The sequence below is a fragment of the Fistularia commersonii genome, chromosome 20, assembly GCF_037954325.1.
Source record: "Fistularia commersonii isolate RoL2024-O1a breed Wild chromosome 20, RoL_Fcom_v1.0, whole genome shotgun sequence".
Taxonomy (NCBI): Eukaryota; Metazoa; Chordata; class Actinopteri; order Syngnathiformes; family Fistulariidae; genus Fistularia; species Fistularia commersonii.
The window spans coordinates 8,316,528-8,340,266 of NC_141303.1; the positions used below are offsets into that span (position 1 = coordinate 8,316,528).

The 23,739-nt window shown below is 39.1% G+C and overlaps 1 protein-coding gene across 6 annotated transcripts in view; it reads right to left on the minus strand.

Annotated features, from left to right (window-relative positions):
• The window catches only part of sash1a (SAM and SH3 domain containing 1a), a 165,417-nt gene extending 141,914 nt beyond the window's left edge, over window positions 1-23,503 (minus strand). For 3 of the 6 annotated variants that reach the window (XM_086167636.1, XM_086167643.1, XM_086167635.1), the window contains exon 1: window positions 22,820-23,428. In XM_086167636.1, coding sequence (XP_086023762.1) covers window positions 22,820-23,323 — 504 coding nt within the window. In that variant the 5' untranslated portion in view covers window positions 23,324-23,428. Of the gene's footprint in view, window positions 1-22,819 lie in introns of all 6 variants that reach the window. The other 3 variants (XM_086167647.1, XM_086167637.1, XM_086167640.1) reach the window with 2 other exon arrangements.
• Between the last annotated feature and the right edge of the window lie 236 nt (window positions 23,504-23,739).

The window sequence follows — 23,739 nt, forward strand, 5'->3', positions numbered from 1 at the left end:
TATGGATACTCTCTGTATGACTACAGAGAGTAGCCATACAGTTCTGCATGGTTTCTAGGACCATCAACAGGATATAAATTGCAGACAGCCTCATCCACCCAAAATGCTACTGATTATAAAAATCAAACTGCAGCCACATTCATGAGATATTCTTTAGCCCAAGATATTCTATACGAATAAATGGGACTTTAAGTTCATCAAATATAATTGGAATTTAAAAAAGGTTGCAAATGAAATGACAGAATCATAACAGGGAAAAAAAAAAAAAATTAAAAAAGAGAAGTTCTGCTACTGGAATACCCCCTTTCCCAGGGGGAAGGAAAAAAAAATCCCTACATCTGTTAAAGGTGGCACTGGCATTTATTCAAAGGTCAAAAGAGCCTCTAGGAGCTATAGATTATTTGACTAATCAAGTATTCCACTGATTATTCTGGTAATTAATCAAGCAACGGAGAATTTTATTTAAGTTAATTTTGCTCAATTTCCTAGAAACAGATACAGAAGAGAAGATTAAGACGGGTCTCCTCAATTGTTATTTATTAATATAACATTTTTACGATATCACCACTTCAATTGTTTAAATTCCAACAATAATTTCTTGTTCATTCAGCAACAAATACGTGATAATCTAATCACATTCATAATCACATCTCTGATTAAAAGAGACCTGATATCAATGTTCTACAACTGTAGCTTAGTCTTATGGAATTGATATTCATGCATCCATCCATCCATCCATCCATCCATCCATCCATCCATCCATCCATCCATCTTCTGCCGCTTATCCTGCACTCAGGGTCGCGGGGGATGCTGGAGCCTATTCCAGCTGTCATCAGGCGAGAGGTGGGTTACACCCTGGACTGATCGCCAGTCAATCACAGGGCCACATAGACAAACAACCATTCACTCACTCACTCACTCTTCCGGGGCAATTTTTCCAATTAACCTGCATGTTTTTGGACTGTGGGAGGAAACCAGAGAACCCAGAGGAATCCCACACAGACACGGGGGAGAACATGCAAACCCCACGCAGAAAGGTCCCCTCGTCGGAATCGAGCCAGGGTCCTTTGTGCCGTGAAGCCAAAGCGCTAAGCACCTGCCATTGATATTCATATTAATATAAATCATTAATACAATATGAAATTTTAAAGTGAAAAAAAAAATATTCACATTTAGGTTTAAAAAGTACATTGGCTTTGTAAGCAAAACCCATTCTGTGTATAACTCTTCTTAATTTTTCAAACAAGTAACCATTTGAAGTACAAATACAAATTGTTTATATAAATCATCTTTATTTAACATTGGTTATTATGAATTAAAATTTGTTTTAAAAGATGAAGTTTAAAACAAAAAAAAAAATGATGAACATCTCCTCTAATCTCAGAAACAAAAGTTTTAAGTCTAAAGTGCAAGACAATCCTTTCCTGTCATGGTGGGAGGATTTGATTAAATTCTAGGTATTAAGGAATGGATAGGAAGATTGAAGCAAGAGCCTTTTTCCTTGTAGACTATGTCATTTCATCACACATCTATGAGGGTGTATGTGTGTGTGTGTGTGTGTGTGTGTGTGTGTGTGTGTGTGTGTGTGTGTGTGTGTGTAAAATTGTGAGAAGGAGGGTACTGCATGTCTGTGTGACTAATGAATGAATCTCAGGCTTTAAAAAATGGACTGCAGCATATTTTCTTGGGAGGGAAGGGCAAAAGCATGCACATACGATGTTTGCGTTTTTGTTGAAGTTGAAGTTGAAGCTATTCTACATTTTTGATATATTTTTTTTGTCTTCTCCTTTTTATCTTGCTATTTTCATCTCTCTCTTCTTCCACTTGGCAAACATTACCCAATCTTACTTTCCCTTTAAGTGAGCATGTCAACAGCAAAATAATGCTGTGGAAACAGAACTATACATCTAAAAATATAATAAAAAAAACATACATCACATGTAGAAATCAAGGAATGCTGGTGTTATTTCAGCTACTCAAAATAATAATTTCAAGAGCAGTTCTGATGTACTATATACTGTATATTTACTGTCTTTATTACAATTTAACAGTGATGGAAACATCTCAAGTGTAAATACATATGTCCATTACCTGCATTGTTAAAGGGATCATAGCTACCATACCGTTTTTTTCTAAATAATCTGCACAATACAGGGTGCCTGACACTGTGTGAGACTGCTGAGAGAAAGCAGTAGCTTGGTTATTCTTGTGACCATTGAGAAGTTGAAGCTGAAACACTCAGAAAAGAGAAAATTAAAAGGAAAGAAAACTCAAGGGGTCATTTGCCTATTTTTAGCGGGTTTACACATATGTTAAAAAACAAACAAACAAACAAAAAAAACAGACATGGTAATTTTCCTGTGAAAGTGGTAAAATACCACCTACTGACCACTGTAAATCCAACTAATCTTGAGTTTGACTTTCCTTGACAAAAGTGCTCACAGTGCTAGTCTATAATGATTCCAGACAGGTCCCATGAAAGAGGGAATTTTAAAATATGCAGAGTTGCACTTGCACATCATTGCATCAAAGTAGCAAAAAGACTAATATTTGAATGTACAAAACAAATATCTGTTGTTCTTCTTTTTCTTTGTTGTTTTACCAAGGTGAGGTCGATCTTATTGGTGCTGATATCACAGTTGCTCGTAGTTGCTTCCGGACCTGTGAATAAGTAGTTTTGGCTGTTGACAAAGGTAAATGGTTTAAGAAAAAAAGAAATGCATTCGTACTGCAGTAACTACTACTGTCTTCTATTATTGCTACCATTACAACTGCTTCTGCTACTACTTCTTCTAGCAACTGTATCTATGCCGGTCTTTACTGCATATTTTGATTTCAAAAGGAAAACGATATATATTAGTTAAAAGCATCGTTCACCAACATTCTCTATAGTGGAATTTTTAAATTCTAATGCCAATTTCAGGGAAATGCCATTAAAGGGCAAATCACAGTTGTCATTGTCAACAGTCTTGAGATTAAAAAGTGACACAAGTAGAGCATTCATACAAAAAAAATGCGCTTGGGTCAGCCTGAAGCTCCTTAAAACAATCATGTCATGTTGAGTGAAACAGAGCTACTTCAGATCCGATTTTGACCTGGTGTACAACTGGTTCTTTAGTGGCTCAACCTGGGAAAGTGAACCGAAAAATCATATGTCAAACTCATTCCATTTGTTTACAAAACAGAGTCAGACATAAGTTGATTGTGTCAGGGTTGCGAGTGGATTCAAGAATGAGGTCACAAGTGGATTCAAGCAACTCCATGTAAATGACCTTTCCTATAGGATTTTAATGAGCACTAATCTGCTCGTGTGACCTGGCCTCTGCTCCCTTTCCGTATGAACAGAGTGCCTGTCAACCACTTTTCTCTGCAGGGAGAAAGAAGGTAAAGATAGAAAGAATAAGAAAATGAGTGAGTGCACAAATGCATTAGGGTTGGCTACTGTAACTTGATGCATATATAAAGTGACCTTGTATTCAATGTTGTTTTTTCTCAACGGATTGCTTGTTTACAGACTGTTGCTGTTTATAGTTGCCTCTTGGGACCTCTTGAGATACGACAGATTTTCTTCCATTACCAAGGACAAGTATCAACACAAAACAAAAAGCATAAATCTGTACAAATAATGACAATATCATATCACTTTTACGTAACCCGGGAGACGGCATGCTGCTAAACACTTCCAAAACCATATCATTGGAGTTTAAACAGCCCGGGAGAAACCATGCAGACTCGGCACCAGAATCGCCATGACCTACATTACATTTCCTAGCTAAGTGTCATGTCTATTGTTTATCTTCCTTTTGACAAGTAGGCTTGGAAAATAGTCTGATACACAAGCTTTACTCAAAGGATTTGTGAAAGTCTCTTACTTTATTGAGGAAGATTACCACTATATTTGGCATCCAGAGCCAAAAGACAGAACAGATTATAATGTGGGGATACTTTTTTGAGAGTGATAAAATTACAATGGTTAAACAATGAGAAGCCGCGTGAGTGACTGGTGACCAGACCAGGGTGTACCCCTCACCCAATGACAGCTGGGATAGGCTCAAGCAACCCCACGACCCTGACTGCAGAATAAGTGGTAGATAATGAATGAATGATTGAATGAATGAATGAATGAATGAATTGATGAACAATCGTAAGGCTCTCTCCAAGGAAATTCCATATAAATGCGCCTCGATCTTTAACCACTGTTCTCAGGAGAGATTAATTAATTTTCTCAATTTATTATCCCCCTGTGATCGACTGCAGAAGGTCCAGGGTGAACTCCACCTCTCACCCAGTGGGACTCTGAGTGAAGGATAAGCAATACAGATAACAAACGAAGGAATTTAATGTCCAAAAATTGGTTCATTATGCAAGACCGTCAACTGGATGTAAAAGAAGAAAAAAAAAAAAAACATCACTGCAGGATCCCTAAATCACTCAGAGACAAAATATCCCACTTCAAGCCCATGCATGAGGCTCCCTTAAGAAAAGAAGCATATTGGTGGACACCCATATATTTGTGGAAAATGCAGGTTGGTATGGTCCATATCCTGAAAGTCACATAAACAGCAGATGAATGATCACACTTGACCTCTGACACTTCAGCACTGAGATACGTGATGTGCAGTTAGAAGCACATTAACAGCTGAGAGCCTCAAGGCATGCCAGAATTGGATGAGTCAGGCTATTCCTAAAGGATCTGCCCCCTAAAGATTTAATGACCTGGAACCTACATCTACAGCAACACATACCTGCTAGGGTTTGGCATTTGACAGAAAAGCTTTTTCGGGCAGGCGCTTATACAATACTGGAAAACTACACTTCTAAACACTCCCTCAATCTTTCTTTGTTTGGCTCTGCTTGTACCCTCGCCTTTCAGTCCTGAGGTGTGACATGCTATATGGAAAGAACATGAAGCAGATGGGTTATGATAGTAATATAACTTAGAAACTTGCCCCAAATTTTTGTCCAGCCGTACCGGATAAAAATTTTGATTGCAGGAAACACACTGACTTGCTTTCTTTCAGGGGAAGTAGAAATGTACCTCTCTGGGTTTTGTACTACTGAAAGACCCTGAAGCCCTGTCACAACTGCTTACGCTAGATCAGGCTCTTGATTTAGCATTATAATTTTACAACAGCATAGGCCACAAGGTGAACACCAAACAAAGAAAAACAGATAGCCAAGAACATGGAAAGAACTCAGAAGGATTGCTTTGTTGAGTAATTGTTGCATTCAGTTTACGTCTCTTCTTTGACTCCTATTATTACTATAATCATTAAACTATTAAACAATTTTGGAATGTACATTACAGTTGAAAATTCTGAGAAATTTACATAACAAATAGTGAGCAAGTAAATGCAAACTAAACTACAGTGTAAATGCAAAGGCAGACTACAGGGCAATGACACAGCCACTTTTAAGATGCCATAGATACTTTCTCTTTCCGCTTTTATAATTATACTGAAAGGCTGTTGCTGCAGTCATGGAGAAAATATAGTTGCTCTAAATAACTGTGTTTGTGTCTTTTTTTTAATGTCTTCTTTACAGTATTTTTTTATTTTGCAACTATGATGTCAGCTCAAAAATTCTGTATAAATTTAACAGGATGATGATGGCTCTTTATGTTGAAATTTAAAAAGATCAATCACAGAAAAAGTGAGGGAAGAACATGTCAAATAAGTTAAATGCAACTCATTTGAGAGTCACCAGATAGCCCATTGCAGAAATGAGGATATGAGGTTTCTCCTGTACAAAGTGAAAAAGCAGGCCAACATTTCAAGATTTATACCCTGTGAGGGCGGCTTTGGAAGGGTTTAGGAAAATAAGCATTTTTGTTTTGACCAAGGCCTAAAAATCAGAGAAATGATGTGTTTATGACTGTACCTTGTGTATTCTAAACCTGTCAATAAGAGACGCTTCGTCCAAACCATGAGACATGATCCACAACATTATGACTGCTACAGCTGGCATGCCAGCGATAGCTGTCACAGGGCTTATTGTCCCCCAAATCACAGGGCAAACCCTCAGGAGTTCTCAAACATGTTTCCTTGGTAACCTTTCATAGAAATAACACACTTCCATGGATTGGAAAAGCAGATGGAACGCAGACTTGACATTCTATAATGAGCTGACTCTGAATGTAGTTCAGTGGGGGGCATTACTCAGGGCTGTAGGAACTGTCAACATAAATAAGAATATCCAGTGGAAAAGTGGTAACCGGGGGCATCCCCCTTGCAAAGAGACTGAACACTATCAAAGTACTGTACATGTTCAAATTGTGGAAAAAAGTGTAGTTAAATGGTAAGAAGCAGGCACATGGTAATTTGTTAGTATGATAAGGTTGGTGGGGGGTGTTGTTGTCATAGATTAATGTTTACATCCGATTGTTGATGCACAGCTACACAAACATGAAACCTTTGTGACAACTCCACTTGTATATAACATCCAAAGGGCCTTTTTTTGCTGAACCTGTCAGTCATCTGGGAGATCTATGACATCCTGATATTGCAAGCTCAGCCCCACTCATCTTTCAGGATGCAGCACTTAAAGTTTTACAACAAACCACAGTGCAATTCCCAGCACTTAGTTTCAAATTTTTATTCATTAAAATTCATTAATTAAAAATGTATATTTTTTTTTTTCAAAAAAAAGGTCTTGAAATAGTCTCCACAAATGTAGGTGTGCTTGGATCTTAAAAATATCAGAGATGATGTTGCCAGCAAATAGCAGAGACAGACTTTCAGCGGTGTAAATTCGCACAAAATAACAGATATGGAATTGCGTGAACTTCGAATTATTGTTTGTGACGGGATATTTACAATATTTTGGGAAAGCATCAAAAATCCTATATCTCAAAAACGTTTCAATCATTAAAGGAGGATTTTGGATCTAAAATGGATTTGAAAGAAATGTATCAATTGTAGATGTGGGTCACAAGCTGATTTTTTGTTCCTAAAGACAGCGAGCAGCACAGCAGGAACCCCTGTGTATGACAGCGGGGAGTCGTAGACAACAGGCCAAGGCTGCTCTTTCTGATGTAGTTCTGGAGGTTTCTAACAATATTTGATTTTGTTTCTCAGACTTTGATGTACTATATTGAGAAATTGTTCTTATGTGGTGATAAAAAATAATTAATGCACAAATGTCAAAAAAACAAAATCATAACATTTAATTAAGACCCCTATTGACAATCCCTGAGTCTTGTACATATTGTAGCAATGGATCAGATAAATGAGGGGTTAAAAAGATATGGTACTAACTCACGTCACCACAGTGTCTATAGCAGTCAAGATAATATGGATCTAGCATAACAGTCTTTAAACAGAAAGAATTATGTCTAAAATCACAAAATAGCTATTATTACAAGAAACTGGAACAAAAATGAGTGCCTTTTATGGTGAAAATGGGAGAGAAAAAAAAACAGGATGGGTGTCAAACAAAACCACACCACCACAGGGAAACTCAATACATATGGGGTCAAAGCTGAATTACGAGTAATAATTGCATGATCATGTACTACGTAGTAAAAATGAAATCGCTGATGTCTTTTTTTTATCAATTAATTTATGATTAATTATGATGGCTTTAAGCCATATTTCAGGAAACCTAAAACAAAAAGGAGAGTCAAACTAGCTTAATTTTAGCTAAATGTTGTTCCAGTTCAGGATAACAAATGATCAAATCATCCCCATGAAATCAGTTCAAATACTGATTTTCTTTTTGTAAACGGCTGTAGGTAAGAAGTGTCTTCAGTGTCCTGACAGATCAAATATTTGCATGCTCCTTAATTTGTGTCCCGTGTTGGTTAGTTTTAAATAATAAATGAGCTATCTTTATGTAATTGAAACATGTTTGTGCCATACATGATGAGTGCTACTGTGGGATCATTGATCTTAACGACAACTTCAGCACTGGAAATCCCAAATCACTTTATTGCAATATAAAAAAGCACCTGCTTAATAACTTATTTGCCAAATATTATCTTCTTGTGGCATCCCATAGTTGCCTTGACTGATTCTATGATAATTGGCTCCTTTTTACAACACCGAAACCACAAATGATTGCATTATTAGTTAGGGCTTTCAACACAGAAACATGCTTACATAACAATGTTAAGTATGTTGCTCTACACAGATAATCATGATTACTTAGGTTCTTCAACTAACTGAAAAATGTGACCTGTTGTGCAATTTTGCAAACCCAATTATCTGCTGAAAATAGAAATGATGGGGCTGCTGTGCCTCATGGGGCAAATCTAGGTTAGGCTCATGAAATACCTTTGCTATCATTGTACCGAGGTCATCTGAATGTGCTGCAAAGTGCTTGGAGTAGTTGGTAGACTTGAAAAGCACAATATAAATGCAGACCATTTAATGGCAGCAGAAAGTACTGAAGACTAATTACATTACCGACAGAAAAGAGAAATACTGGTCCTGATGAAAATTTAAGGGCTAGGAAATAACCCAAAAAAAGGCACTATTTCAAATTCAACTAAAATAGCAAATTGTTAATATCTTTTCCGAACCGCCCCAAGAAACCCTTAGAAATTGCTCCGAATTCAACACACTTAAGAAGTGTAACAACAGGCTTTTTGACCTTAGGAAGGAAGACTAACCACCTTGCAAATTTCAATTGCTAACACATCCACAGCAGCTTTTTATAATCGGAAGGTTGAATAGGGTGCTTTTTGAATCTGTTCTCTCTCCCTTCATTCTGTACTGAATGCATCGCTTGTACAAGTGGGATAAACAACAATATCAGAGTCTACTTCTAAGGACATAACTCCAAGGATATAACAAAAGCCTTATTAGCCTCTCAAAAAAGTGAAGAGGTTCCATTGTCAATATCCTGATTAGGGTTAGGGTAGAAGCTTTGAGGTAATCAACAATAAGTACACTCGAGCTTTTTCCACTCTGTTGTGATTTTGATGGATAATGATCACAGAAATGGTGAGTGGCTTGAATTTTCAAGAAAACCCCATCTAAGAAAAAAAAAAATCATGGTGATGTATCCACTCAAAAGTACCGGCTAAATGTGTTTACTCTATAATAAATATACAATAAAATGCAGAGAAGGAAAGGAAGTGATGATTTGTATGTGTTTGTGGAAGGACTGTAATGAAATGCTGAATTAAGGTGACACAAAAGCAAAAACAAAACCTCACATTTACAGATATGTCTTCCTCTTCTCACCCCTTTTTAAATTCAACACAAAGCCTAAACCTAACCTCCATTCCACACATTTTCTAAAATATGAAAGACTACTTTACATGACAATTGATTTAAGCCTTGCTGTGGGATTCCTGCATGACAATGAAGGCTGTCCCTACGCATAATCCCTGCCCTTAACTTCCACTATACTCTACTTCCCAAATAAGCCCAAGTACAGCAACCAGTGTGCTAGGCGAAGACCTTTTGTCATTTTACAAGACGAATTACAAAGGTAATCCTGTCCCCAAACTTAACATCATCACACATGAGAATCTTTTGGATGATAGTTGCCAGCTGGTAAACATTTCAGATCATCTGCTGCACTTCTAGGAATTTGGCTGCAACCAAGTCCTGTTGAAGTAGACTGAGGCACTATTTTCTTTGAGGGCAGAAGGGGTGTAGTTAAGGCAGCGGTAGATGGGTAAGCATTCATCTGTTCCAAAAACGGACGAGACAGGGAGCAGAGTGGGCTTAGTCCTACAGCTCATTCTTCCAAACTGACACTGTATTCTCACCAAAGAGACAAAACATCCATCAGGATTCGGATATGGCTAAGTGGCCATAACAAAGACCCATTACAATACAGCAGACATGAGACACTGAATACGAAGCTTTCCCATGATGATCATGGCATACATTTTACCCTTGCATTCACTGCCAAACAGAGGTTAAGAAACAAACAAAAAATGTTAACCAAATTGTGATCATACTGTCCATTAATTAATACTTACGGGTTTAAATGCTTTGGTGCACTTAAAAGTTGAATGAGAAAAATTATTTAAAAATCCAAGATCATAAAAAGAGTGTGACAATAATAAAATGTCATTAATCTGTCTTCACTTTTTCTTGGACTTGGCAGGTTTGTCAGTCTTTCTATATCTGTTTCACTCTGGCTTCCCTGTATGTAAGTAAGTAAGAATAGGGTGAAACGGGGTGAGGCTGTTTAGTGGAGCAAAGAGAAATTCTTGATGCATGAACCTCTCGGCTTGGCCTAGACAGTGAGCTGTCAGTGGGCCAGTTCATTGTTTGGCTTTTGAGTGTGACATCAGCTCTTTATAGTATGAGTTCAAACTAAAGCAGTGATTTACTAGATGAACGATACGCCCACCACCACCAAAAGCCAATCCTCTGTTACTTTTCAGGGAACAGTAGTGAAGTTTAACAAAAGAAATATTCCAAAAGATAAGTGTTGTATATGAAAATAGATCTGTGGAGGTTCTCAGTCATTCAGGTCATGGTGAATTCTTGTCAAAATCATCTTGTTGTGGCAACTAGACTTGAATTTCTTTGCTTGAAGGCGTTTCACCTTTCTTCTGAGAGGCTTCTTCAGTTCTGTAGTACTCAAGTGAAGAAAGTTCAAGTCCAGTTGCTGCAACAAGAACATTTTGACAAATTTATATGAAAGTACATTAAATAGCCACATCAACATAATACTAGTTGGTGGTAGTTAAATGCCATCGTAGACTAAGCATCATCTTCATTGTCTTCTTTTGGGTCAGCAACATTATGGGGTGAATGACTGTTAACTGCTCAAATTTGAGAACGTCCTCACCAGGCTAATGATACGGTAGAAAATAAAGTCATTAAGATTTGATGACCTTAACTAAATAAGAATAATTTATAAACAAACCTTATTAACACAAACACAAGAGAATGCCTTTCTCTTAATGTCTATTGTTCTATAAAATACAAACCAAATATTTGATGCCAACAATACCATGCATCAACCATGTTGAGGCAACCATTGGTAAAGCCAGTGTTTAATGAAGCCAAAACATTCAAATAAGCCGCCAACTGACAATATTTCTGTAGTGGGAGAGTGCAATCTTAAAACATTTCGTGGCACAAAGCAATGCATTTCTAAGATGTCTTCATCATTTTATTTATCAGAGATTTTTGATGTGAGTGACTAGTAAAAGTTACATGATGGTGGTTGCAATGTTGCAATCATTCAGACAGTGACTAGGACTCAATTTACAAAAAGAGCCTCGTGGTGTGGTTCATACTTTTAACAGAATCATTAGACATTAGATAAGAGTAAGATGAATCCAAAAACTACTACAACTAAGGTCAGAGTGATAATTGTTTAAAAGTGTTCCAAGGCCTCAAAAGCCAAAAGGCTGATATTAAAAACTGAGAAGAGAAGACACTATGAATATCCAGATCTGTTTTAGACATGTTCCCTTAAAATTCCCAGGCGCTATTAAAGTAAACAGAGGCTGTCTGGAACAGCATTGGCTAGAAGATATGCTGATGTAAAAATAGTGGTTTTGCAGTTCACCCACAGCAAATGAAACTACAACAAGAGTACATCTCAGGCCCCAGCAAGAGTTGACCTTAATACATTTCTAAATTTCAAGCTTAAAAGTATCTAAACATATGTAAAACATAGCCAGGAGGAAACTTTGTTATAACTCTATTCTCATGTAAGTTAGTTAAAGTGTGCACAAGTCTACAAGTATACTGAGTATATGCTGCAAAAATCATTTTCCCAAGACCTCATTTAACTAAATTTTGAAGGAGATAATTGAATAGCGCCAGACCTCTCTCAGCAGAAGCTGCAGGACTCCAATTCCTGCTACGTTTACTGTGTTCACATAAAGTGGGATTAAAATTCTCAGCAAAAAAATTGTTTTGGGAGACCCCGCAGTGTAAGTGGCATCCCTATTCATTCTTCTATGAAGCAGTGAAGCAAGAAATTAACATTTAAAGAATAGAACAATTAAGTCCAACATGTACAGAGGTCAAAAAGCAGCAATTAGTCTGATGAACTCTGTCCTTCCATACTGAGTATGTCTTAATTGATTCACTAATGATGAGTTTGACCAGCTGGCAGCAGTCCATTTAGACAGAATTACGGGGGTTAGCAAATGAGATTTAAAAATACATAGTGTTGCCACCAAGTGTGTTACTCAGTCAGTACTAAGTTGTTCTTTGGATACTTTTGACTTTTAAAAGACACAAAAATACTTTAGAGCCACAATAATCTCTCAACTCAAATAGATGCAGGTGAAAAAGCAGTGGTAATACAACTATATACACTAAATGGCAAAAAGTATTTGCTTACCCGTCAAAACAATCGGAATCAGATATTCCAATCACTTCCATGGCCACAGGTGTATAAAATCAAGCACTGAGGCATGCACACATTTTTTTACACACATTTATGACAGAATGGGTTGCACCAGGGAGCTCAGTGAATTTCAGCGTGGAACTGTGATAGGACTTTTGCAACAACTCAAGTCATGAAATTTCCTAGCGCCTAAATAATCTACTCTCAACTGTCAGCTGTATTATAAGAACATGGAGGTGTTTGGGAACCACCGCAACTCACCCACGAAGTGGTAGGCCTCGTAAACTGACAGAGCAGGGTCAACAGATGCACCAGTGCACAAAGCAAGGTCCATAAAGACATGGCAAAGACAGAATCTGGTGTGGATGAACTTGACTGGCCTGCACAGAGACCTCAACCTGAGGGAGCACCTTTGGGATGAATGAGACTGAGAGCAGGCCTTTTAATCCAACATCAGTGTGTGACCTGACAAATGCGCTTCTGGAAGAATGGTCAAAAATTCCCATAAACACACTCCTGAACCTTGTGGAGAGCCTTCACAGAACAGTTAAAGCTGTCATAGCTGCAAAGGGTGAACCGACGTCATATTGAATCCTATGGAATAGGAATGGGATGTCACTTAAGTTCATATGTGAGTCAAGACAGGTGAGCAAATACTTTTTGCCATATACTGTGTTACACACACACACACACACACACACATATATATGTACACAGACAGACAGACAGACAGACACATATATGTAGAATCCTAGTGAAATTACAAAGTTGTTCAATGGAAAGAAAACATTTTCATGCAAAGCTAAAATCTTCAGCATTTTAAGTTGGTTTCAATGATCTGATAGTATGTGGATATATGATAAGTGCAGTGAGATAAACAATCAGAGCCTTTATAATTTATTTTAAGAATGTCAATGCAAGACACTAAATTGAGATTCAAATGAAATTATACTTTACAATTTAAAGCAAAATATTATCAAAAACACTATCTTAATTTGAACATGGACAAAACGTCTGTGGATAAACCCAAATTAGATGAAGCGATGCAGCGTACCGCCGAAAGTGAGAATGGAAACTGATGTAAACTTCAATGGACATGTAGGTGCAGGCAATAGAGGTGATGAAGAAGTGATGTGAAGGTTTGGATATCTGGGATAGGAATGCCAAGGGAAAAATGGTGCTAGAAGCAGAGAAGAAGCAGGAATATACGATAACTTATAAGAATGGAGGTAGGAGCACACATGTATACTACATCTCGTGTGGACAATGTAATCTGAAGGAGATCAGTGCTTGCAAAGTAATGGTAGGATGGTTGGTGGCAGGAAAGATGAAGAGGAAAAATGCAGAGCAAAGGACACAATAGAGGATACCATAAAGTTAATGGAAAGAGTAATGGAAATTAGGGCAGAAGTGATCATGAAGCAGTATGGCTTCATGCCAAGAAAGAGTACTCTCGGTGCGGTATTTGCTTTGAGAATGTTAGTTGTGAAGAAGGTCGGCGGGAGTGCCAGAGAAGCATGTTAAAGTGGTGCAGAAGTATAAGAACTGAAAGATGGTGTGCTGTAGGTGTGACAGAGGAATTAAGGGTGGAGGTCGGAGTGCATCAGGGATCAGTTCCAACCCCTTTATTGTTCACTATGGTGACAGACAGACTGACAGATGAAGTTAGACAGGAATCTCCATGAGCTACGATGTTCGCAGGAGAGATCGTAATCTTTTGTGAGCGTGAGGTGCAGGTGGAAGAAAATCAAGAGTTGCAGAGGTAAGGCCCTGGAAAGCTGAAGAATGGAGGATAGCCATAACAAGGCTCAATGCATGTGTGTGAATGAGAGGGGCCTAAGTGGAATGGTAAGGTGACAAAGGTTGGAGATAAAGAAGGTGAAGGATGTTAAGTACTTTGGCTGGGGGGGCAGTAATTCAATGCCAAAAAACAATAAAGAAATGCCAGAAAATACAAGCAAATACATGGCATGTGAGTGAGTGTGTGTGTGTGTTGGCACGGGTGTGTTTGGGGATTGGAGAAACTGCCATGTAATTAGGGTTCAGATTCAGGTATGTAGCGCTGCAGGGAGGTTGCAGATAGAAAGACAGACATGTTCGGTTGGTTTAGTATGGCTTAATCCCCTGCCAAGAACAGCCACTACAAAAGCACTCAGGTAGGAACACTGACACTGGTGTGGTCTCCATGATCAAAGCTTTCAGTACAGCCCTGCCCCCGTGCCATGGAAATGGACCAATTAGGAATAAGGGGGTTGGGGAACTATGTTCCATATATGTAGCTGGCAGTCGTTCCAGACAAGGTAATTACATACACCCTCCCTGTCGGTCTCTCCAACACTCATACTTCACTCATCTCTCTTCACCCTTGCATTATATCTCCTAACATCAGCTCAAGATCCTACAGAGTGGCATGAGCCAAACTGCTGCTACATTATGATCTCTGTTGTAGGTAATTGTGCTGTAAGTCTCCTAAAGCTGATCACTTCCATTAGAAATCATCCTGTGACTTCCAGACATGTTACACTGACTGGCAACAAGTGTGCACACCACTCAACCTCATGTATGAAGCTTTTCCTCTTTGTAGGAAACCACATCTTCAGAGAACAGAAGATTATTGCATCCAGTTGGGCCAGAGTGTGGAAAGAGGGCTTTGTAAAATGAGTAGAATGTGCTTTCTCAGGGTTTTAAATAAGCAGAGTTCTGCTTCTCAAAAGAGGCTTACAACTGCTTAATTTCTTTCTAACACATGCAATTCTGAATATTTGTGAAGAAGACTGATTTGGCCTCACAGCATTATGGACCCTTGGCCGACAGGGGACCTTTCGGTGTGGAGTTTGTATGTTCTCCCCTTGTCTGCATTGGTTTCCTCCGGGTTTCCCAGTATCCTCCCACAATCCAAAAACATGCCGCAGGTTAATTGGAAAAATTGGGAAAATTCCCCAGATATGCGAATGAGAGAGTGAATGGTTGTCTGTACAGTCCAGAGTGTACCTCGCTTCTCACTCAAAGGCAGCTGGGATAGGCTCCAGCATCCCCTGCAACCCTGAGCAGGATAAGTGATGGACAATGGATGGATGGATGGATTAAAAAAAAAGAACGCTCAAGTATACTACTAATATAAGAGAATTCACTGCTTTTATCATTTAGCATTAATCAATAAATATAAAAAGACTGAATCTGTGCCATCAAACACTATGTATCCTCAATCTCCCAAGACCCGCACCCTTGGACACCTAATTTTGGGCTGTTCTCAAAAACTAGATAATGTCAAAATGAGGCTGAGTTTTCTATGCTTATCAGGTCCCAATAAGCCAAAACAGTAAAGACAAATTAAAAAATGTATATCAAACAAGAGCTTGGATATTACCAGGCTGAAAAAGAAAACATAGCTTGACAAATGATGGTTGCTAATAGCTAAACAACTCAGAAAAATGAATTTGCAGAAACAACAGAATGAAGCTGCTTCACAAAAAACGATCAAGTATTATTTGGCTAATGGCACAACAGCATTATGCAATAATCCAAACCTAGATGTTTTTCACGTGGACTGGCACACATTACTGAAAAATTAAACAACAAACATATGGGTTCTGTTTATTTCCATGGGAGTTTCTGACAATACACTTGTAGTTAGTGGCCTCAAGGATTGGATGTATGTATGTGAGAGTTGGAAGCAATTAGGTCTGAACTGCAGGTCTTGCATGATAGCCTGAGGCAATGGCGGGAAAATGCAGCACGAAAATGAGTGACAACATGCATATTTTGCCACATCAATGTGTGACAATGTATCTTATAGTCCTGTTCTTGTGTCAAATTACGATATAGTTTTCATGACAAAATCGAATGACATCCTCCAGTGTAATTACTTCGAGTGAAGTAATGACTGTTAGATAAAGATGTTCAGAGAGAAAACTTGCTCATTTGTAGATTTGCATATGTGTGTTCTAAATTTGCATCCTAACACAGACAGATGTTCAGGCATGCTTTCTTGTCACTTTCAATCTTTTTGGGAAGTATGATGTCTTACTTTCCAATACCCGTCATTCAAAGGGGTCATGTGCTGTACAGTGATTGTAGTGGGAGCTACTGGTGTTACCTTGCAATGTTACTTTTAAAGGCTAGAACGTGTAAACGGATTGCATTTCTAACTAAGAGACAACGGGGAAATGTATGAAATAGAAACATTTTTTAAGCACCAGCTGATCATCTACTTTTTGCAACGCCATTCAATTACCATGAAGCAACTCTGAAATCTGTAAAGCGTAAATTCACAAACAATGCCTCCCCAAGCGCCCACCTTATTGTGGTGGAAGGGTTTGCGTCTCCCTAGGGATCCTGGGAACTCATTTATCAGGGGCTTTATGCAAACAGGTCCTAATTGAGGAACCAGTCAAAGCGCAGTTCAGAAGACCCCCTATGGCAAATAAAGATCATGGACCTTGTTTTCTCTTGCCCAGATGCAGGTCACTGGGGCCCTCCTCCGGAGTCAGGCCCAGAGGGGGGGACTGACAGATCAGTCCAGCGTCAAGAGTAATGCGGACACTGCATCAGTCCAACATAAGAGTGTGAGTTGAAAGGTAAAGGGCTTGATTTACCCTTCCATCTCCTTTCCCGCCCTCACCTATCATCACAAACTGCCGAAAGTGTGTAAAAGCATGATATCATGGATACAGATGGTCGAAATTAGTTTCTTCTGCCTGTTGTCTGGGCTCTCCATTAGAGATCGGCCAAGAAGCTCAGTCGTCAGGGAGGGGGACTCAGAGGAGACTCATTGCTCCTCTGCATCCAGTAAAGCCAGATGAGGTGGCTCGTGCATTTGGTCAGAATGCCGCCTGGACGCCTCTCTGGTGAGGTGTTCTGGGTATGTCCAACCCAAAGGAGGCCCCGGGGAAAACCTGGGAGACACTGGTGGGACTGGGTCTCTTGGCTAGACAAGGAACACAAAGGCATTTTCCCAGAGGACCTGGACAAAGTGGCCGGGGAGAGTGAAATCTAGGCCTTTCTGCTTCAGCTGCTGTCCCCCTGACTCAACCCTTGATAAGTGGTAGACGTTTGATGAATTACAAATCAGTTCCACACATGAAAACATCACGTGGTTATTAAATAACAAAAAATACAAGCAGCTTAAAAAAAAAGAAAAACATATGACAAAAACAGGGTTGGGTATTTGAGGGAATCATCCAAATACAGTATTTTAAAAAGCCAACGTCTGTTTTATATTGCAATGAAAAGAAAAGGAATACACAATTTTCATTAATATTGTGATTGGGTGAAAAGATGTTGTAATCCCAAGTCCATTTCTTCTTTTGGTTTCACCTTTGAGATTCATCAGCTTTTGTGAAATAACATTTAGCATAAGTAGTTGCACATTACATTAATGTCTAAAAATTAAGATACTGACAACAAAATGGAGACGATGCAATTAGGTGATGATGAATCGTGTTTTTGAGCTAAATGAAATTGAAAAAGTTGAGAGATCACATGAGAAACAACACAGCAGGGATGAGGAGTGAGTAAGATTCTGATGAAATAACATGAGGACCAGCTGCAAATACAACTTAAATGTTACTTTCCCACATTTGAGCATGTTCCCATGAGATGAGTGGTCAGAACTTCTTAAGGAGGGACAGGCAGAAACAGTCATACTCTAAGCAAAAGAATGGGAATGGATTTCTTTTTGTATTGATAGGACTTGTCACTGATTATCCAATTTGAGCTCTGTCTCAAGTGCACAGTTATGGATCAAATGCAAAGACAAAGGATTTGCGATCCAATGCCATGTCTGAGCGAGTCATCAGCAGTGTGGTTAAAGGTCACCGTGATAAACATTAGTTCTTAGCAGCCAATCTCACAGAACTAAATACTGGTACTTGTGGTTTGCCTCACGAAGACAGTTTAAAAAAAGGGAATAAAATTGTTGATTTTTCAAAAAGATTGCTATCCATGTGTATGAGGATGTGATCTTTAAGGTTTTACTAACCATAAAACTTTTTTTTTTCTGAATAGTGAACACTAACTCATTTTTCCAATTGACTTTCTCTGTCTTTCCAGGACAATAGAGCCAGGCCTTGACTTCCTTATGACTTCCCCTTTATGAGTCTTTGGGTGAAAATGCCTCAATAAAGACTAAGCAAAGAGTACTTTCACCTTCAGTTGAATACCAATATAGGTAAATCAAAATTACTAGTGAAAGACTTCAACTCCCCAAATGGCAAAAAAATAGCTCCATGGCGTGGGACAAAGATGTGGATGCTTTCCAGCAAAATCTAGACTAAATTAAAAGCTAGTGAAACACATTCACCAAAGCATTCAATCTTGTCTGATAAAATTCTCTAAAGGAGGTTAAAATAATGACCTTGTTTTTCATTCTTTTTCATTTCAAGCAGTGTCATTTGCATTGGCCATATAGCCTTGATAACAAAAATAGAATAATTTGAATTTCTTTAAGCTGAAATCAATTCTGTGACCATGATCTTCTTACTGAGACAGTTCATCTGAGAACAAAGAGATATGATGACAGTTCAGCAGAGGAGTGACTAATATATTGCAGTTTCTTCGATCACAAACACTTAGGGATATTTTGACTGACAAACCTGCTTAAGCAATTTTTACATCATTGGATTTTAATTGATTGATAAAGAAATCAACTTCTGCTATTTTGAAGGAGGATAATATTAGCTTAAGGGGGTAGTATTAAGGAGCACAGGTATTTAGTGGCGTCTTTTAAGCCAAAAACTAGCAAACAAATCAGAAGGTCAATTCACATGCTTTTTAAATAGGCCTTAAAACAGCAGTTATTTATGCATCAAGCAATTTGTGCTTGACTCCACCTCTGACTGGGTGTGAAATGAAAGTGATTTGGTCCAAAATGAGCTGCATACTAAATAGATGTTACTTAGTGACTTTGCCTCAACCATACCTTATTTTAAAAATAAACACATCCATGATTGCAAAGTAGTACAGATGTGTTTCTTTTTTTGTATTTATCTGCATGATACAGGGTGGAAAAATTGCCAGTTCCATCAGGTGAAAACCAGGAATGACATTTGCCAGTATAATTTGGCTACTTGCAGTAATCAAGTCTTGGCAGTCATGTAGTCCACAGCCCAAGGGCCTTTCACAACCATAAAGTGCCACAAGGTCATCTTTAACAAAATCCTAATTTCCTGTTGGGTTTTTTTTAATCAAGATGAAAGGGTGAGAGATCAAGGGAGGTGAGTGTATTCTATATAAGGTGCCTGACCTCCTTGTTTAATGAACTTCTTTCTGGGCCTTCTTCCATAATGCTGTCAATCCAAAGACTGTCCTGTCTTCTGCTTCATGCAATCATACAATGTATCTAAATATGCAATGAATCTCTTACATTCTCAGCTCTAGTTAAGCAGCATTCCTCTGGTGATTCTTATCCAAAGCTTTTGATTATCTGCTTTGTGGAGGGATAAAAAATGCTCAGGCACCGAAAAAACCTCAGTCATCAAACACTAAACATCCTTGTTTGCCCAGCAAAAAACCCACTTGTATTTATGATGTTGTTTCTCTACATGACACCCCCTATTTCCTCACCGCCCATCAGCAAAACACTGCACAGTTGCTTCCAAAGTCAGTTTCAATGGACGGAAATTGAGTATGCGGAGAAAACGCTAGTGAAAGGACATGCGGCTCCATCAGCCTCTATGCAAACAATGAAGACTTCCAGTGTTTAGCATCTACTTCCTCCTGACACACAGCACCAACAATGTGGGGTTATTATGACTGACTGTGTCTGACATGTCAAACACCAGTGTTTGAATCAGACCTGGATAACAACACATCTTCACATAATTTGGGACTGATTTCTATAATATTTCTATTTAAAATCTTTCCATGGAATGGTAGTAATGAGATAAAGGATAGAAAATCAAATTCAAGCAAAATTAAATCACAAAAGCACAAGTGCAGAAGATCAAAATTGTGGCTTCAATGTTTTTCGTGTGAATATCTGACCTGAATCATCCACAAAGCAATTTTAACCTGTGTACACTGTCGTTCATTTTACTTACAACAAATAAAGCCAATTAAGACAGTGCAGCGATTGTGAACATCGCCAAAGCAAAAAGCAGATGTGAGATAATCACTATGTAAATACAATCTATCATGGGCAACTTTATTGCATTAAAAATATGCAGACATACAGAAAACATACAGAAATGTTTTCTCTTTTCAACTGATATTGTTCCCAGAAGAATAATTTATAAAAGTGCAACCCCTGGCACAAGAGTTTGTTTAAATTGTAAGAAATCATTTCAATCCCAGTCAAGAGTCTCTATGGTCTAGATAAGGATTGTTGGTATGTATTACACCCAACCGAGCACTTCAAGCGAATGGTTTTATAATGAGTTGTCTTCCCAGAAGTGATTCAGTAATTTGCGGGGAGAATTTCTGATGAACTGGGTTTACATTTTTGCATAATTATAACGTATTGAGACGAAGCCTCGCATAAAGATCAACAAAGGACAATCAGTCTATGAAAATCCCTGCCTGTGAAAACACACAGGACAGTTTAAGTGTGGATGGAGATCTTGGTACTGAACATCCCATGAGATTGACATTGTGTGTCCTATAATTGCCCTGAGTCTGCCTCTCCGCTCTCAGTCTCCACTGAGGGTGACACCTTGTCTCAAGGGCAGTGAGAGGAGGGTTATCTACAAACCAATCACATCCCAGCTAGTCAGACCTCCATCAGCTGGTCAAAGCTCCATCCCTTATACTTCTCCTGGGGAAAAAGCAGTGGGCTGGAGCCAATTCAAATCTGCAGAGTTAGACGCACACATAAGCTGAGTGTGAGACAGAGAAAGACCCTGACCTGCTCATTCCTCTCCAGAGACCCTACACCAAAGCTTTGGTTCCAAATACAGCCTTCAAAGGGAGAGATAGTGAAACCCCTGGAACCAGCGCTTTGTTTCAGCCATGGCTCGACAGATAATCCCGAACAAATCCTGAATCTATGCGGGTTTCACACTTAGCCAAAGGGGCAGAAATATGCATACTAACAAAAGGAGCCCGTAAACATTCCAGATACTTGAATTAAAAACTGGCATCACTTTGAAGGGATCACAGACCCGTGTTTTACAAATGATGAAGTACAAACTAAAGAGTATAAATGATAATGCAGAATTAGTAACTTCAGATATTTTTCCCTAGCTGGTCCATATCCCACATTTCAGAAATATAGAATTGTACTGGTTGAATTGTACTCCTAATCTCCTATAGTGAGAAATGTGAACAGCAACACACACAAAAATCTCTCTGCAGAACTCTTTATCTGATGCATAAGACTTTATCGCAGCAGCCCATACAAGCCAGCTAACCAGTGCAAATACTGTTTATTATAGCCTTTTGTATCAACGGTCCTGTTCCTTCAGTCACGACAGGTAGAAACGTTTCATCATCTGCTCCTGCTAAAGTTAACGACACTTCTTACAAATAAGGAGGAACCCCACCATGCCAGTTGATTTGAAGTGTGAATATATAGCAGCAGGTAACAGCGCATCATGATTAATTGCAACCTTAAATCTTTATTTGAAGAATGAGAACCATGAACAGAAACAAAACCAAGAGAAGATTGCAACAATGCTCATGTAAGATATTTCACCTGGGAATCTGAGATTAATGTTAAGCAACTTGTTTGCGAAACATCACGCACAGCACTAAACTCTGAAATCAGTTGTTCCACTGAAAATACAATACATTTAGAATTCAATTTCCCAAGCAGGAAAAATCAATGGCATCACTGTAAGTCAACAGCAACCATCCATATGGTGAGACATTACATTCATACACTGGAGAAGGAACAGTTACTGCGAAATCAAGCACACTCTTTTTTGAGGTCTAACAAAACTACTACAGCCTGGCTGGCTGGGAGCTCTTCATGCACGGTGCCACTTACATGACATCATTAGGGTCGGTCAAGTTCGTCACAGAAAAGAATCACATCTTAGATGTTCTTTGGCATTGTTGGTCCACTCATACTGAACACTGAGGCAGGTCATCGGACAGGTGAGGTCCAAGTATATTAATAACCTAACTGTAGATCTTTTGTCCTCTGCAGCAAATCCTAGACCAAGCAAAAACTCCCCAGGATCTCCTGTCAGAGTATTGATCTGTAGCAACTAAATTCCAATCATTCGTGTTGACAGAAGCCAAACACTGCATGTTGCAGTGATGCTGAAAATTTGATGACATCTCAGCGGCACTTAGCTTGAACAAATTTTCTTAGTTTCGATGCTGAGCGCATCAGTGGGATTTTTTTTTCATTTTGCAGGATTCTCTCTGACTGACATTGTGAGTGATGACAATAAGTGACAGAATTTTGTGTGGAGAAAAGAATGTTTCTGGATAAGGGCAAGTATGTGATGCTTTTGTGTCAAAAAGAGAAGCTGCATGACAAATTGAAAGCAAGACTATTCCGAATTCTCGCATCTTGATTCTTGCATCAGGCAAGTCTATTGATTTTGGGAAAGAATAGGAGTGTTGGTAAATGCAGGCACAAAGTTTCTCCTACCTTGTTGGAGTAGGGGGGCCTGGAGAGGTTGATACCATCTCTGATGAGTTTATCCCTGATCATGATCTTGAGCTTGAGTTTGGGGTAAATCACCAGCTCCCTCCTGTTGCCCAGTGTCAGGTTCCGCTGCGCGCCCATGTACCCACTGCTGCGCCCGACCCGGTCACTGTTGGGTTCAGTCCAGGACTTGGATCCCCGCAACTTGGACTCATACTGGTCCACTATGTGGCTGGTATAAATTTCGGCGGCGGGTGGCATGGGCTCCAAGGTGAAGTACAGCCCGCTCGAAGTGTCTTTAGCGTCGTCCTTTAGTCGTCTGACAGCGTCGTGGATCCTCTGCCTGTGATGGGGAATATAGACCCCGATGGCATCCAGGTCGGGGTCACCTATCTGTTTGCACACTTCCAGATCGTCATATCCATTATCCACAAACGCCTCGACATAGTGGGCCAGCTGGAGGGTCTTCAGCCACTCGTAGACAATGACAGGTCCACTGCTTGTCATCCTGGCTGTTGCCTGGCGGCTACAACTCAAAGGGGGTAAGACACAAGTGCTCACTTTCCCATTGAGCCTCTCAAATGCATTATGGTTTTGTTGAAATAAATTGAGTTTTATTTAGAAAACATATCGAAAAAATTAGGATCAACAATGCCGAGATAAATTACAAGTCTTTTTTTTTTTCCCTGTTTGCAGAAATAAAGCAGAGGTTGAGCCTGACCCGCTCCGTGTGACTGCAACACCTGCCAGTATTTACACAGTCACTTCAGTTTCTGTTGAGATAGTTCGAAATCCTAAATGTCCCTTGGAAACAGAATGTAATTGAACGCATTGATGCGTAATTCAGTCTTTTCCAATAACCAGGCAGCCCAAAACGCGAACGAGGATATTCCAAACTATTTCCATTTAAATACCTGCTCGGC